Genomic DNA, 14,930 nt, shown 5'->3' on the forward strand with positions numbered 1-14,930 from the left:
ATAACTTTGCAATGATCTCTTTAATATGGTAGAACAAAACAGGGGTGCCTGGGAGGCTCAGTTGGTTAAGCGTCCGACTTCAGCTCAGGTCATGATCTCACAGTTTTTGGGTTTGAGCCCCATGTCGGGCTTTGTGTGGACAGCCCAGAGCCTGGAGCCTGCTTCAAATTCTGTGTCTCCCTCTCTCTCTGCCCCTCCCCCACTCTCACTCTGTCTCTCTGTCTCTCAAAAATAAATAAACATTAAAAAAATTTTTTAAAATATGGTAGAACAAAACAAATGTGAAAATAGAATTTTATACCCAGCAAAAATATCTCTCAAGACTAAGGGTAAAATAAGGACATTTCAAAAAACAAGAAACTCTTTGTCACCAGCATGCTCACTATAAAGGATATACAACAGAAGAAAGAAAACAATCTCCAGTGGAAGGTGATGGAGAAAAGGAAGGAAAAGCAATGAGGGTGGTAAATACGAGGGTAAATGTAAAAGAATGTGTACTACATAAAACATTAATAATGATGTCCCTGCAGAGTCAAAAAACAAAAACATAAAAGACAAGGTAGCAATCCTAAGGTTCTTATAGAATGCAGGAGGAAGTAAAAGGTTTTCATGAACTTTAGATTTTTAGAGGTTTTATTTTTTTATTTATTAAAATTTTTTTTAATGTTTATTTATTTTTGAGAGAGAGACAGAGCATGAGCTGGGAGAGACAGAGAGAGAGGGAGATACAGAATCTGAAGCAGGCTCCAGGCTCTGAATATCAGCACAGAGCCCAATGCAGGGCTCAAACTCACAAAGTGTTAGATCATAACCTGAGCTGAAGTCAGATATTCAACCGACTGAGTCACCCAGGCGCACCACAGAGGTTTTATTTTTAAATATATATATGTTTATTTATTAATTTTGAGAGATAGCAAGCAGGAGAAGAGCAGAGAGAGAGGGAGAGACAGAGAGAATCCCAAGCAGTCTCTGAGCTATCAGTGCAGAACCTGACATGGGGCTTGAACTCATGAGCAGTGAGATCATACATGACCTGAGCTGAAATCAAGAGTCGGACGCTTAAATGACTAAGCCACCAGGCACCCCTATTTTTAAATATTTTAACGTAATTATAACACAATTAAAATGATAATGTTATGGTAAGATATAATAAAAATTATGATAAAATGACACTTTATTTTGATCCAGAGGAGTTCTGAAGAAATGTACAGGGAGGTCCCCTGTACTCTTCACTCAGTCTCTCCCTAAGATAGTATCTTGCAAAACTATAGCACAATATCAAAACCAAGAAGCTGACTTTGGATAATCCACAGAACTTATTCATATCTCACTAGTTAGATACACTCACTTGGGTGTGTATGTATTAACTAAATGTGCCAAGTTGTTATTTCTGGGCTAAACGGAGAGAGTGAGAGAATATAAATATGAATGAACATACAACTTCTAAATTAGTAAAAGGGAAAACAAGTATAATAAAAAATATCTAATAAAAAAGGGCAAAACATGGGTAAGGGGCATTAAGAGGGACACTTGTTGGGATGAGCACTGGGTGTTATATGTAGGGGATGAATCACTACATTCTACTCCTGAAATCATTATTGCACTGGATGCTAACTAACTTGGATGTAAATTAAAAAAAATATTAATGAAATTAAATTAAATTAGGGGCAAAACGGGTAAGAAAAATAAATGTAGAACAAATGGAACAACGAGATAGCACATAATAACATGACAGATGTAAACCCCAATGTATCAGTAATTACATTAAGTGCAAATGCAATGAAATGCTTCAGTTAAAAGATAAAGACTGTCAGACTCCCAAGACTGAATTATGATGAAAAGGAAAATCTAAACAGACCAATTTATGAATCAGTAATCAAAAACCTCTCAACAAATAAAAGTCCAAGGTCAGATGACTTAACTGGAGAATTCTACATGTGGATTAAAAAAAAAAATGGGGGGGGGGGGCACCTGGGTGGCTCAGTCGGTTAAGCATCTGACTTTGGCTCAGGTCATGATCTCACCGTTCATGAGTTCGAGCCCCACATCAGGCTCTGCACTGACAGCACAGAGCCTGCTTGGGATTCTCTCTCTCCCTCTCTCTTTGCTCCTCCCCTGCTTGCTCACTCTCTCTCAAAATAAATAAATAAACTTAAAAATATAAAAATTTTTTAATGTTTTATTTATTTTTAAGAGAGAGGCAGAGTACGAGCAGGGGAGGGATAGAGGGAGGGAGACACAGAATCTGAAGCAGGTTCCAGGCTCTGAGCTGTCAACACAGAGCCCATCGTGGGGCTCAAACCCACAAAAAGTGAGATCATGACCTGAGCTGAGGTCAGATGCCCAACTGACTGAGCCACCCAGGTGGCCCTCTACCTGTGGATTTTTAAAAGAAAATCCTCTTATGTGCTCTTTACACAAAAAGTCAAAACAAAAAATTTACATATATTCAATTAACCTAAAATCAAGAATTTTTGCTCATCAAATAACACATAAAGAGCGAAAAAAAAAAAGCAAGCCATGGGAAATATAACATATTCACAATACATATAACTGAAAAAGGATTAGTTTTCAGAGTATATAAAGAATTCATGCAAACAAGACAAAGAAAAAAAAAGACATCTATAAAGAAGATAAAAAATATGGGAAGGGAAATCCAAATGGTGAATAAGCATATGAAAAGGCCCTTCACTTCATTAGTAATTAGGGAGAAGAAAACAAAGATCACAGTGGGAAAAACCACACACCAGCCAGATTGGTCAAAATTTTAAGGTCTTAAGGTCTAACCCACTGTGGCAGTATACCATTATGGGAAAGAGTTGGCATTGCCTAAGAAAGTTTAAGACACACTCAATGACCCATAACTGCAGTCCTTGGTTTTACCTAGAAAAATTCATGCTTATGTACACGAGGCAGACATACAAGAATGTTCCCAGTGGCATTGTATGAAATATCCCTCAAACTAGGAAAACCTACATGTCCATCAGAAGTAGAGTGGATAGGGGCACTGAGGCGGCTCAGTCAGCTCAGCATCTGACTCGATTTCAGCTCAGGTCATGATTCCAGGGTCGTGGGATCAAGCCCTGTGTTGGGTTCTGCATTGAGCATTGAGCCTGCTTAAGATTTTCTCTCTTTCTCCCCCTACCCCTCTCCCTTGCTCATGAGCACACTCACTCTCTCTAAAAGAAAAAAAAAGAAAAAGAAAAAAAAAAAGAAAAGGAAAGAAAGAGAGTGGATAACTAACTTGTAGTATATTCACCTAACACCCAATGTAATACAGTGATGATGACAATGAAAAATATATAGCAAGAACATAGATGAATTTCACATAAAAAGTAGATAAGAGGGAAAAGTAATCAGAATTCGTCCTACGTGATTCCTTTTATATAAAAGTTTTCAAAAAAATTAAACTATGCTGTTTGAGGAAACATACATGGTATGCTAGAAGTGGTAAAGTTATAAAGAAGACCAATGAAATGATTACAAGTCAGGAGAGTGGTTACTACTAAGGGTATGAACAAATACTTATTAATGGTAAAAACTCTTCCCAAACTTGGACATTCTTTAACCTTAAGCCACCAAAGCCCCACAGCAAATACCATTAGTCACGGTGAAATGTCAGGAGCAACAATGAGAATGCTCTATCGCTGGGGGCGCCTGGGTGGCTCAGTCAGTTGAGCATCCGACTTCGGCTCAGGTCATGATCTCACAGTTCGTGAGTTTGAGCCCCGCATCCGACTCTGCGCTGACAGCTCAGAGCCTGGAGCCTGCTTTGGATTCTGTGCCTCCCTCTCGCTCTCTGCCCCTCCCCACTCACACTCCATCTCTGCCTCTCAAAAAATAAAGAAATGTAATAAAAAATTTTTTTAAGAATGCTCTATTGCTGCCTCTTTCCTCCCTGTAGATCCAAGGGCTCCAGGTTTAAATCACCCTGAGGACTCCTATGTGACCTTTTTTTTAATATGTAAATGTTTATTCATTTTTGACTGGGAGGGGAGGGGGGAAGGGCAGAGAGAGAGGGGACAGAGGATCCGAAGCGGGCTCTGCATTGACAGTAGTGAGTTTGATGTGGGGCTCCAGCTCACGACTGTGAGATCATGACCTGAGCTGAAGTTGGCTGTTCAAGCACTCAACCAACTAAGCCACCCAAGCGCTCCACCTATGTGACTTTTTAAATAAACTTTTATTGACATATAATTTAATAATTTTTTAACATGTTTGTTTATTTACTTTGAGAGAGAGAGAGACACAGAGAGAGATCAGAGGATCAGGGGAGGGGCAGAGAGAGAGGGAGACAGAGAATCCCAAGCAGGCTCTGCACAGTGTGGAACCCTATGCAGGGCTCAACCTCATAAACAGTGAGATCGTGACCTGAGTTGAAATCAAGAGTCGGAGGCTTAATCAAGTCACACAGGTGCCTCTATTGACATATAACTTAAATGGCATAAAATTCTGTTTTAAGTATACAATTTGTGATTTTTTAAAGGAAATTTAGAGCTGTGCAACCATCACCACAATCCTGTTTTAGAAATGTTACATCACCCAAAAAGTTCCCTGGGCTCATCTGTAGCCACTTCCCACCCCCTCCTCCCAGCTAATCTACTTGTATCTCTAAAGATGTGGCTACTGGGAACATTTCAAATGAATGGAACCAAACAGGATGTGATCTTCTGTATTTCTTTTACTTAGCATTTTTTTGAGATTCATCTATGTTGTAGCATGCATGTATCAGTACTCCATTTCTCTTATTGTTAAATAGTTTTTCATCATTTTATTTACCCATTCACCAGGTGATAGAATTTTGGTTATTTCCAGTCTATGACTATTTTGAATAATTCTGCTATAATATTTGCCTACAAGCCTTTGTGTGAACATATGCTTTCATTTCTCTTGGAAAAATACCTAGGATATTTGCTAAGTTCTATAATAAAATTAATTAACTTTTTAGGATGCTGCCAATATGGCCACACCATTTTATATTTCATCAGTGAGGTATAAGAGTTCCAATATATATGACTTTAAAAAAATTTTTTTAATGTTTATTTACTTTTGAGAGAGAGAGAGAGAGAGAGAGACAGAACACAAGCAGGGGAGGGGCAGAAAAAGGAGACACAGAATCCAAAGCAGCTCCAGGCTGTAAGCTGTCAGCAAAGAGCCCAACGTGGGGCTCAAACCCACGAACTGTGAGTTCATGACCTGAGCCGGAGTCGGAGGCTTAACTGACTGAGCCACCCAGGTGCCCCCTATATGACTTTTAAAAGAATAACATATACTGAGGAATTTATATATTTATAAGAGCTTTTATATACTAAGAATGTTAATTCTTTTTTTTTCTATACCACAAATGCCATGTTTCACATTAACTGAAAAAGACAATTGCAACTATGTTAATTTTTGTTCCTGTATTTTTTCATTACTATCTGAACTTGCTAAATGAGCATATATTAACATTTATTCTGGTTATCAAAGTAAGTAAAAAAAACTAAGGAGGGAGGGAGAAAAGAAAAAAAAGAACAAAGGAAGAGAGAGAAGGAAGGAGAAAGAGAGAGAGGGAGGGGGAAGGGAGGGAGGGAGAGAGGAAGGAAGGAAGGAAGGAAGGAAGGAAGGAAGGAAGGAAGGAAGGGCGGGCAGAAGGAATCCTTAGACTTGGTCATCTCACCTCAAAAAGGAGGCTGAATGCATCCTCCTCCTGACTTGTAAGATGGACTGACAAGCCCTTAATGAAGACCCCTTGAGGGTTTTCCACGATGGTCATTGGTGTGACTGATGGTCCGACATAGGGCAGAGTGGACAGGAGATCAAACAGACTCTCATTGTAAATTTCCAGGTAGGAAACACGCACAGTGATGGCATGTGTGGGGCGTTCTTCAATCATCCTAAAAACCTACATGGAATATCGGACAGTAGTCACCAAGAGCAAAACTCCAATGACCAACCAGTGTTAGGAGAGTTCTTACCTCAGCAGGACACATCAAGAAGTACAATTAAAAAAAAAAAAAAAACCCGGGGCGCCTGGGTGGCGCAGTCGGTTAAGCGTCCGACTTCAGCCAGGTCACGATCTCGCGGTCCGGGAGTTCGAGCCCCGCGTCAGGCTCTGGGCTGATGGCTCAGAGCCTGGAGCCTGTTTCCGATTCTGTGTCTCCTTCTCTCTCTGCCCCTCCCCCGTTCATGCTCTTTCTCTCTGTCCCAAAAATAAATAAAAAACGTTGAAAAAAAAATTAAAAAAAAAAAACAAAAAAACCTGTCCTAAAAGAATTTACAAAGTCTAGCTGGCATAATGGTCATCATCATCAACAATTACTATTAATAGTTCATTGAGTGGCACTTATTATCATCTTGTAGAGTTTTTTTTTTTTAATGTTTTTATTTATTTTTGAGAGAGAGACAGCGTGTGAGCGGGGGAGGAGCAGAGAGAGGGAGATACAGAATCTGAAGAAGGCTCCAGGCTCTGAGTTGTCAGTACAGAGCCGACACGGGGCTCGAACCCACAAACCGTAAGATCATGACCTGAGCTGAAGTCGGACGTTTAACTGACTGAGCCACCCAGGTGCCCCACATCTTGTAGAATTTTGAAAACTGACTTAACAGATTGTACGGCCATGATGAATGGAAAGGACTCTGAGTGAAGATCCCTCATTTTATGGTGTCTCGCCATATATAAGCCTCTTACACATCCATTATTTAATCCTATTCTTACAACTCCCCTGTGATTGAAGAAGGATAGGGGCAATGCCCATCTGGGGAAAGGCCCATGCAATGAAATTATTTGTCTGTGACCTCAGCTAGTAAGAGAAGAAGCCAAGCCAAAACTCAGTCTTCCCAACTAATAACTTCCAAATACCCTTCCTGGTACTTCTGAGCAGGTGGTGACTTTGGACTGGTCTTTTCCCCTTAACTTTTTTAGTTGCCACATGAAGGGAGGGGTTGGGCTGGATGATCCCTGAGGCCCCCACCTTGCTCTAACAGTCGAGGGTAGTGCTATCCAACACGGTAGACACTAGCCACAGGTGGCTGCTGAACACCTGAAATGTGGCTGATGCAAATAAGGAATGGAATTTTAAATTTTACTTGATCGTAATTAATTTGAATTGAAAGTTAAAACTAGCTGCTAAAGGAGCACCTGGGTGGCTCAGTCAGTTGAACATCTGACTCTTGATTTTGGCTCAGGTCATGATCTCACGGTTGTGGGATTGAGTCCCACGTCAGGCTCTGAGCTGACAGCAAGGAGCCTTTTTGGGATTCTCTCTCTCCCTCTCCCTCTTCCCTTCCCCAGCATGTGTATACACATGCGTACACACACACACACACACACACACACACACACACACACTCTCTCTCTCTCTCTCTCTCTATCAAAATAAATAAATAAACTTTAAAAAATGGCCACTAAGTTCAGTTACTGGTAAACTTTTCAGAATGTTGGGAACAACTTGAGTTTATAAATCTACTTTTTCAACTGTAAATTTTATGAAATCTAAATGCAGATTGAGTATTCCTGATAAGTACTTAGTGTCTAAATTGAAATGGATCATAAGTGTAAAATACATACTGCATAGACTTAGTGTGAGAAAAATAATGTAAAATATTTCAAGAATTTTTATATTGATTATATGTGGAAATTATATTTTGGATATACTCAGTTACATAAAATATATTATTAAAATCAATTTCACCTGTTTTACTTAAAAAAAATTTTTTTTTAATGTTTACTTATTTTTGAGAGAGAGAAAGAGTGTGAGCCGGGGAGGGGCAGAGAGAGAGAGGGAGACACAGAATCCGAAGCAGGCTCCAGGCTCTGAGCTGTCAGCACACAGCCTGATGTGGGGCTTGAACTCACAAACTGTGAGATCATGACCTGAGCCAAAGTCGGGCGTCCAACCGAGTCACCCAGGCGCCCCTTCCTGTTTTACTTTTTTAAACTGTGGTTACTAGAAAACTCAAAATTGCATGTGTGACTTACACCGTGTCTCTACTGGGCAGTGCTGGGCTCGACTACTGAAGTCTAAGATACCGAGATACTGAAGCTTGGACAGTGGGATGTGAAGGCTACTGCTTCATAAATTAGAGCATGGATGCTTTATACACTAGACGGTCATCTATGTTTTTTATAGGACAGGGCTATAAAACCTCAAGATGCTTTTGGGGAAAGGCCCTTTGCCTCCTACCTCCCAACAGAAGGTCCTCACAGAACTCCAAAGGAAGGCCCTTGTGTACTGTCTTCAGTCATACTTCCCAGACCCCCAGGACTCACTCGATCCTGAAAGTTCATGTTGGGCCCTGCTTCTTCCCTTTGTTCTTTCTGGGGCTGTGGCATGGAAGAAGCCAGAGCAGGCCAGGGAGGAAGCTTTGCAAGAGGCCATATCCCCCTCATTAAAATGAGGCAGGAACATGATTAGGACTTCCAAATCCTCAATTACAGGTTCACAGACCATCACAGCAGCAAGAAGCTGGTCGGCACGTCCAACTCCCTCTTTTGCAATGAGGAAATAGGTTCCTCATGGGCTTGGGTCAGACCCTGAAACCTGAAGTCCCAGTTTCCTAGTTTCCTGAGGCCTCTGCACCACCCTGCCCCCCACCCCCCAGCCACCACCATGTGTATCCTGTCTCTAGTAGCAGGCCTAGGGTTAGCAGCAGGTGTGGTAGAAAGGGGACCTGTGTGGTACCCTGCCTGTGGGCCCACTCTCTACCTGCTGTAGGGCACGAGGAAGGATCCCCCGGTGCTTGTAATTCTCAGTTGTCCCTGTCATGGTATATGTCTTGCCGGCTCCCGTCTGCCCATAACACATGATGGTACCTGCAAACATTTGGAAGCATGTCTTGGTGATGTCCAGGAAAATAGCTCCAAGGATAGCTCTCCTATCCCCCAGCATGCCTGGTGCCAGCCTGGACCCTGGCGTGAAGGTGGCCATCAGGAGCAGCCGGGGACAGGAGGGATTCCTGCCTTGGGGGGCAGGGTGAGTGGGCAAGGAAACAGGACATAAATGGTCAAAACACAGACTGCAGCTCTGAATGTGTGGCCCAGGTAGTGCTCTACTGATCCCTCTGCCAAGAGATCAGACCCTAGGGCTGCTGAGCAGAGTGGGGAATCCCAGGGAACAGAGGAACTGGGAATTTTTCTAGACAGGTGAGGAGGGAGATAGAACATTGAACTCCAGCCCTTCTTTAGCAAGGCCACGAACTGTCAAGAGTCTCGGGGTAGGCCTCCCAGGGGCTGGCCAGGCAGGAGACAAGGAGAGCTTTGAAAATCCCCAGGAAGAGATGGGAGTGGGAAGAGAATTTCCTGTTGATGGTGAGGATTCTTTGTAGACTGCAAGTTCCCACAGGATCAAACAGGGCTACTAGTTGGCCCCAAGCCACTTCCAAACACAGACCATGACAGGTCCTGATCTGGTCCCACAGCCCTCTCTGGAAAGACTTCCACTTGTACCTCTCACATCTCTTAGGTCTACTGTCACCACCAGGCTCTGGGACACGAACCACACTGTCACCCTGGACTCCGGTTCCCATCCGCTCTTTCTCCTGGCTTGGCCAACCTGAGCCAGACCCCATCCCAAATGCCGCTTCCGGGCAACACTGGGCCATGGAAATCAGCATTTGCCTTCACCACACCAATGCTCTAGTTCCTGGGATTGGCAGGTTTTGCACACGGGGCTCAAACTCAGCATGTGAGCTGAGGTCAGAAACAGTGCCTATTAGCACAGATGTGCAGGAAGGAGTCACTTCAGCTGGGACTCAGAGCCCACTTGTAATTCTATAGCAGCCAGGGCCCAAGACTCTTAACTTCCTTGGCCTTCTTGGTTCCTCTGTCTCTACCTCCTCAGGGCCATATCCCCTCAGGATTAATAAGGACCACGTCTATGTTTCACAAGTGAGCTACATTACAATGTTTAGTTATCAACACTAAACAGACTTTAAAAGAGACTTTTAAACAGAAGACCTAAAACTTGCAGACAGGGGACATTGTAGTCACATGGGCAAAGTTTACAAACTGTGATAGATTCTTTCTACAGATTTTCAAATCTTAAGATTTTAAAGCAATCTTAGACCAAACTAGTTTGTAAAAATCTCCCAATAAAGCTGCTTTCCATTTGTTAAGAAAATCAAACTCTACTCCATTTTTTCATGCTATATGTAAATAACTCTATGCTAAAATAGGAAGAGTAGATTTATTTTGCTGGTAAAATGAATGGAAATAACTCCTGGCAGTTAGTCAAGAGAGAAGTATTTGGACTCCATCAAATTCATAAGGCCATTATCTTCAAACTAGTATTTGAGGGATTTGAAACAGGATAATAGTTCAATCCCCATGACCTATAGAGAGCCACAGTCACTTAGTCTTCCTAGGAAAATAGGACCCCAGAAGTTTGGATCAAGTCATGCCCACATTACCACCAAGCAAATAATAAGTTTTCTACTATAAGAATATGAGATAGACACATAAACAAAAGTTAGCACAAGAGGTTATATTTTATTTTATTCACCATGAAATACTTGCACCTCTTCCTCCAGGAAGGGTTCTGCAGGTTCTTACAGTCAATTAATAACAGTCAATTAACTAAATTACCATTGTATCCATCGAGAGCCTGAGAAACCACGTCCTTTGCGACCGTCTCATAAACCAAGTCCTGGGAGGCATTGTGGAGAACTCCATCCAGCTTGAACGACCAGTCTGTCTGCTGGTTATTGACAACCCCTCTCCGAGTATCTTTTTTTAAGTGAATATCAATGCTCTAGAAAAAGAGAGAGAGAGAGAGAGAGAGAGAGAGAGAGAGAGAGAGAGACAGAGTTAGCCAGCTAGTTAGGTATTAGGAAACTGGTATGAAAAACTCACTGATAGCTGAGGCCTGACCTGGAGAAAATAAAAGGAAGCAAACTTTAGGAAGAACAGGGATTCTCACACATGGGCTGATATTCAGATGATTTCTTTGGGATGGGAGAGGAGAAGGGAGGCCACACCACCTTTACGGTGGAAGGATCAGGAGACTGGAGCACTTACTGGTTTCAGGCCTTGTCACCCTAGGTTACAGGGTGCTGTTTGTCTTGATTCCCGCATCTATGATACGAGGTCAAGCACATTTATCATGTTTTTTTTATTAAACAAGCTTTAGACACATTTAATAAGCACAGGGAGGCCTTGACTTAGGCCAGAGAGAAGACTGGGCTTGGTGACAGAGGCCTGGGCTTGGGCCACATCTTTTACATGCTACGGAGCATTGTGAGGAATGATGAATTAATAACCACAGAAATGGCTCTCGGCTTCTCAGACAGTTCCTCACTGGTATTATAGCAAATCAAGGGTGCCTACCACTTGTAATTAGCATATCTTCAGGTGCAAAGATTTCTCTTTTTTTTTTTTTTTTTAGATGCAAAGATTCCTAAAAACATTTTTAGACTTGGGGCGCCTGGGTGGCGCAGTCGGTTAAGCGTCCGACTTTAGCCAGGTCACGATCTCGCGGTCCGTGAGTTCGAGCCCCGCATCAGGCTCTGGGCTGACGGCTCGGAGCCTGGAGCCTGTTTCCAATGCTGTGTCTCCCTCTCTCTCTGCCCCTCCCCTGTTCATGCTCTGTCTCTCTCTGTCCCAAAAATAAATAAACGTTGGAAAAAAAAAAAAAAACATTTTTAGACTTTTAGATCTCTCCATAGCAAGCCACTAAGGCAACAGCTGGTTTAGGAACATATTGGGTTAGGTCAAGGGGAGATTCCAATCTTCACCGTGGGGCCTTCTGATGTAAAGAGACTCTTGTTGGAATTTTACACTGGCTGCCCTACTCCAGGAGCCAACACACAGCCACATGCAGAAAAAGTAAGATCAAGCAAGAGGAGGGGCTTTGTCCATTCACACATGAAATGCTCCGTGTTTCTGTGCTCACTGAGACCATGTCCTGCAGGATTTGCTGCACGTGAGCTTCTCTCTGACTGTCAAGACTTTCAAAGCTTGGGCAGTTTGCTCTCGGATTCTTCCCTTAAAGAATGTCTTCATGCTGCCCATGTAGGTTCACAGATGTTTGCTCAATGAAAACAGAACTCTCTCAACCTGTCCTAAGCCTGTCATGGGCTTCAGAAAGGTTGTCAGGACAGTGGTCGGGACACAGGGATGGATACATCTTTCCAGTTCTTTCGAAAAGAGTTTCTCCCACTGGTTTGGTAAGTTGAACAGTTATCAACTTAAGACATCTTACTTGACCCCCTCCCTGAGGGATCATGTAACAGCAGATCTGATCCCCACAGAGTTTTATGAGTGTGGACAAATGTCAGCTTTTCTGTGTCAGACACAAGGATGAAGGCAAACTTATTAACCACAAATACAATTAAAAGTGGGAGCTTCGGGGCACCTGGGTGACTCAGTCGGTCAAGTGCCTGACTTCGGCTCAGGTCATGATCTCGTGGTTCATGAGTTCGAGCCCCACGTCGGGCTCTGTGCTGACAGCTCGGAGCCTGGAGGCTGCTTTGGATTCTGTGTCTCCCTCTCTCTCTGCTCCTCCCCTGCTCACGTTCTGTCTCAATCTCTCTCTCAAAAAAAAATAAACATTAAAAAAAATTAAAACAAAAACAAGTGGGAGCTTCAGGAGTTTCCTTATCAAAAGTGACTCAAGGGGAGTGGTTTGGACTTGTTGGAAGTCTGGACTCCATCTGAACTTTTATCAATTCTGTCTTGGTCCTTAAAGGCTGTTTGGAAACAGGGTCCCACCGCGGCAAGGTGGGACAGAGAGGACCAAGCTGGTGAAAGCAAGCACATCCCACTTACTTTGTTGTCATGTCCGTATTTGATCATTTCGTGAGCAAAGTCATCGGTGGGTTTGACACGGACAAAGGTATGAACTTTTTTCCTAGTACCCATTCTAGCTAAAAAGAAGAAAACAGTACAGCTTTCAGTAGTTATCATCAAGTGGCAACGCATTAAGAAGATCAGAATGGAGTGACTGACACTCGGTCTGTGTTCTTCTGTCCCAATGAGACCCAGTCTTCCTTTTCACCCCTTCGCGTGTCAGTGCTCTACCCACAGGACCCGCTGTTCAACAAGTACAGGTGCTTCCTACTTTACAGGCTGCCTCACCATTTTCCACCATGGCCCCCTAAGAGACAGAAACACGAAGCAAGAAGAACGCTCCCTTTAGTGGCCTAATCTTAGACGTGTTTCCTAAAAATGGTCTGTACCTAAAAATGTCCGCTTATGCTTTGCCTCATTCATTATGCTTTCATCTAAAATACTTACTATGAAATGCATTTAAACTTAATTTTCTTGTCTTCACGAACATATGTTATTTCAGATGCAGCAGCCCCTCCTTTACCTCCATTTGACCAGCTTAGATCAGAAAATGATTCCCTAGAAGTGTATTTAATCTAGTCCACAATCAGATACTCTTTCTTTTCTGACAGTCCATTGAGAAAAAATCAAACAGCCCTCTACCTCCTCGTCTTCTCGTCAACCTAACTAGAGTTTCATCATTTTCTTTCAGGTAGATCCACTTAATCTGTATTCCTTTATTTATACTACCACAAATAATTACTGTGTATAACCAAATGTCAAAATAAATGCTTGGTGTGGCTTCATGGAATAGGATGTAAGCATATAGGTGTATGTGTTTAGGGAGGGAGATTTAGGTAAACGACCTCCCTACTATGTAGAGCTGTCCTATAATGGAAAAGACTCAAGCAAGGTCAAGATGCCAGCTAGCAGAGATGCTACCAAAGGGACTGTTGCACTGAGGGGAGAGTTAATTAATTTCTAAGATCCTGTCCAACTGAAGTATTTTATTAAAATTTAAAAAAAATGATTGCACAATCAAATGATAACCAAGAAATCTTGTATTTTATTGGCTATTAGTCTCATTGGTGAAATCACACTAGGCCCTTTCCTGAGAGTGCCTGTGTAAAAATATTGAATACTAATCAGACAGTAAATTTTGGTTCCAACATTGACATAGAGTGGAAAAGCAAAGAGGGTTATTACACAGAAGTAACAATTGTGCTATTTTTATTGCTTTAAGGGGAACTTAAAACTTAGTTCTTCAAAAAATAAAAATAAAAAACAAAACTTAGTTCTTTAGGTGCCTCTTATACCCTGATGACAAAGGATTAAATATTGAGAGAAAATGTCAAAAGCTCTAAGGAAAGCTAAGGAAAAATCAACCTGTAATCATCATCAATACATTTAACCTAGTTAAGTAATACCACTAAACAAGATGAAAGTCTATGAAAATATACTAAACTTCGTTATTTGAAACTATTAGGGAAATTAACATAATACAATTTTAATTTGTTCAAAGGGGAAACATTTCTAATTTTACATATACGTTTTCCTAATATCAACCTAATATTTTTTCTTTCCTTCTTTTTCAAATGATGTGAACAGTATCATCAAGTGGTCTATGGTCATGCAGTCCGAACGTTGGGCTCTCACATTTCAATAATTTCACTTTTACGGAACTATGAATATACAGAAAGAATGTTAAAAACTCATTTAGCGTTAATGTTCCAAATGTACCAAACACATTTGGAATAGGGACAAGGCCTGAGGGTCAGGATGTATGCTGCTTGGTACACTTCTCTTCTGACCTTCCTATTGGGGTTGAATCAGTTCAATAAGAGATGAAGCATTTGGTGCTAAAATAACTTGCATCTTCATAGGGCAGGAAAGAGGAGTTAAGGCCAAAGAAATCACCTGTACGCTTTTGTAAACAACAACAACAACAACAACCAGCAAAGGAATTTGTTGAATTTAGGAAGAGTTAGGGAAACATGAGACATAGGGAGCTGATTCAATTTCATATTCAAATTGGAAAAGAGCAATAACACAGCTATTAAGGAAAAATAGCTTGCTTGAACTACTGCAAAGCACTCTAATAAACTGCTATGATGCTTAATATTTTTAAAAAACGAAATGTTAAGACCTGTACTGTAAAGAAAAAAATCATGCATGACAGGGATTT

General features: G+C 41.7%; 1 protein-coding gene and 1 long non-coding RNA gene across 4 annotated transcripts in view; one reads left to right on the plus strand and one right to left on the minus strand.

The window, feature by feature from the left end:
• The window catches only part of LOC122487204, a 97,883-nt gene extending 84,648 nt beyond the window's left edge, over window positions 1-13,235 (plus strand). The window contains exon 6 of the long non-coding RNA XR_006298328.1: window positions 12,666-13,235. This is a non-coding gene — a long non-coding RNA (uncharacterized LOC122487204). The remainder of the gene's footprint in view (window positions 1-12,665) is intronic.
• KIF9 (kinesin family member 9) overlaps window positions 1-14,930 on the minus strand; it is a 54,802-nt gene that overhangs the window by 37,211 nt on the left and 2,661 nt on the right. For 2 of the 3 annotated variants that reach the window (XM_043587272.1, XM_043587270.1), the window contains 4 exons: window positions 12,746-12,843; window positions 10,565-10,730; window positions 8,688-8,794; window positions 5,660-5,884 (listed from right to left, as the gene is read on the minus strand). In XM_043587272.1, coding sequence (XP_043443207.1) covers window positions 5,660-5,884; window positions 8,688-8,794; window positions 10,565-10,730; window positions 12,746-12,843 — 596 coding nt within the window. The remainder of the gene's footprint in view (window positions 1-5,659; window positions 5,885-8,687; window positions 8,795-10,564; window positions 10,731-12,745; window positions 12,844-14,930) is intronic. The other variant, XM_043587273.1, reaches the window with a different exon arrangement.

The sequence above is a fragment of the Prionailurus bengalensis genome, chromosome A2 (genome assembly GCF_016509475.1).
Source record: "Prionailurus bengalensis isolate Pbe53 chromosome A2, Fcat_Pben_1.1_paternal_pri, whole genome shotgun sequence".
NCBI lineage: Eukaryota > Metazoa > Chordata > Mammalia > Carnivora > Felidae > Prionailurus > Prionailurus bengalensis.